General features: G+C 35.3%; 1 protein-coding gene across 3 annotated transcripts in view; it reads right to left on the reverse strand.

The window, feature by feature from the left end:
• The window catches only part of LOC106869561 (ultra-long-chain fatty acid omega-hydroxylase), a 26,531-nt gene that overhangs the window by 9,304 nt on the left and 15,432 nt on the right, over nt 1-1,795 (reverse strand). For all 3 annotated transcript variants that reach the window (XM_014915353.2, XM_014915352.2, XM_014915354.2), the window contains 2 exons: nt 1,100-1,295; nt 325-452 (listed from right to left, as the gene is read on the reverse strand). In XM_014915353.2, coding sequence (XP_014770839.1) covers nt 325-452; nt 1,100-1,295 — 324 coding nt within the window. The remainder of the gene's footprint in view (nt 1-324; nt 453-1,099; nt 1,296-1,795) is intronic.

Genomic DNA, 1,795 nt, shown 5'->3' on the forward strand with positions numbered 1-1,795 from the left:
TATATATACACATACATCCATATATATATACATACATACATATATATATACATACATACATATATATATACGTACATATATATATATATATATAGATATATATATATATATATATACGTACATATATATATATATACACATATATATATATACATATATATATATATATACATATATATATATATATACATACACATATATATACATACATATATATATATATATGTATATATATATATATATACATACTCTTTAGGGTGTGTGATCCCTACCCTGCCATCTGTCTCTCATTCCTTGATTTATTTACATAAAACATCAACTTACAATCAGTTTATCTGAAGCCAAATTAAAGACACTAATGTTGGACTTGAGAATATCAAAATGAAAAGCAGGCGTCAGCAGTTTGCGATTACGTTCCCATTTCTTGCCGCTACTAAGGAGCAAACCATCTCCTGAAATGAAATGGGGAAAATAAATAAAAAAAGACGGTCTTATTTATCTGTTGAACGGCTGTGTGTGCGTGTATGTGTGTGTATCTGTCTTCATGTGTGCATGTGTGTGTGTATGCAAGTTTGTGTAAATATGTACAATCAGAACACAGCAGAGCACAAATATTTGTGCATTTCTATGCAGGTGTGAATGTGTTCACATGTTTGCTTGTGTCTGTGCATATGTGTGTGTAGGAATCTGTTGTACAATAAACCATACGTTGTTTGAAACAATGTATTTATCTATCTATCTATCTATATATATATATATATATATATATATATATATATATATATATATATATATAAAGATATATATACGAGTGTGTGTGTGTGCATCACCACTTAGCATCCAGTGCTGGTTTGTTTACATTCCCATAACTTAATGGTTCATCGGAATGACTTTATCGAACAAGAACCGGATTTAACAAGTATACATCCTGGGGTTAAAGAGTTCATCCAAACCCTTCAAAGGTGGTACTTTTGTGAGTTTTACTTGTTTCAAAGGACTGAAACGAATAACAGAATAAAGGAATGCATGAACTTTAATCCTGTTCAGTTTAATGATGGAAATTTGAAAACAGCGTAAAAAGATTTCCACTGAGACTTACCCAACCATGGCAGGACAAAGTTGTAGCCGACTATTTTCATTGGTTTTGGTTCTGCTGAACAAATGATTGGTTTGAGAGCGTCTGGGTGGACGATGGTGATGTCAGGAAAGAACGATGTGATCCAGAGGCTGTAGGAATGGTGCTTGGCAGCCACCATCTTCATTGGGATGTTGATTAGATCAACGGGACTTTTAATCTGTCAAGCGAGAGAAAAAAAGATTGGTAGAGAACTACTACTACTACTACCACGACTACTACCAACAACAACAACAACAAAGGCATGAGCAGAACTTGTGAGTGATTTGAAGGGTTCTGTATCCCAGTGTTTTCCAACCAGGCTTTTTTTTTACCCTAGGGACCCATAAGGACTCATTAGAGGTCCCATGAGAAGGAGGGATAAATACACTAATTATATGCAAATATATTACAAGAGCAGGAGTAACCCTGAGTCTCGATAAGGGTGGTTCTGTACCCTAGCGTTGCCCAACAGGGTCTCCCTCTATCCTGTGGTATTTACAAGTTGAGAGGAAAAAGACGTTGGAATTTTAGTGTTAAAGCAATGCAAGGGAGATAAATGAGTTTGAGATATTGAAGTAGAGGAGAATGAAGTTCGGGGTGTCTCTGGTGAAAGGTGCACGAAAGCAGCCAGTGGTGGTGATGATGATGATGATGAGGAGGAGGAGGAGGAGGAGGAGG

This window comes from Octopus bimaculoides, chromosome 25, assembly GCF_001194135.2.
Source record: "Octopus bimaculoides isolate UCB-OBI-ISO-001 chromosome 25, ASM119413v2, whole genome shotgun sequence".
Taxonomy (NCBI): domain Eukaryota; kingdom Metazoa; phylum Mollusca; class Cephalopoda; order Octopoda; family Octopodidae; genus Octopus; species Octopus bimaculoides.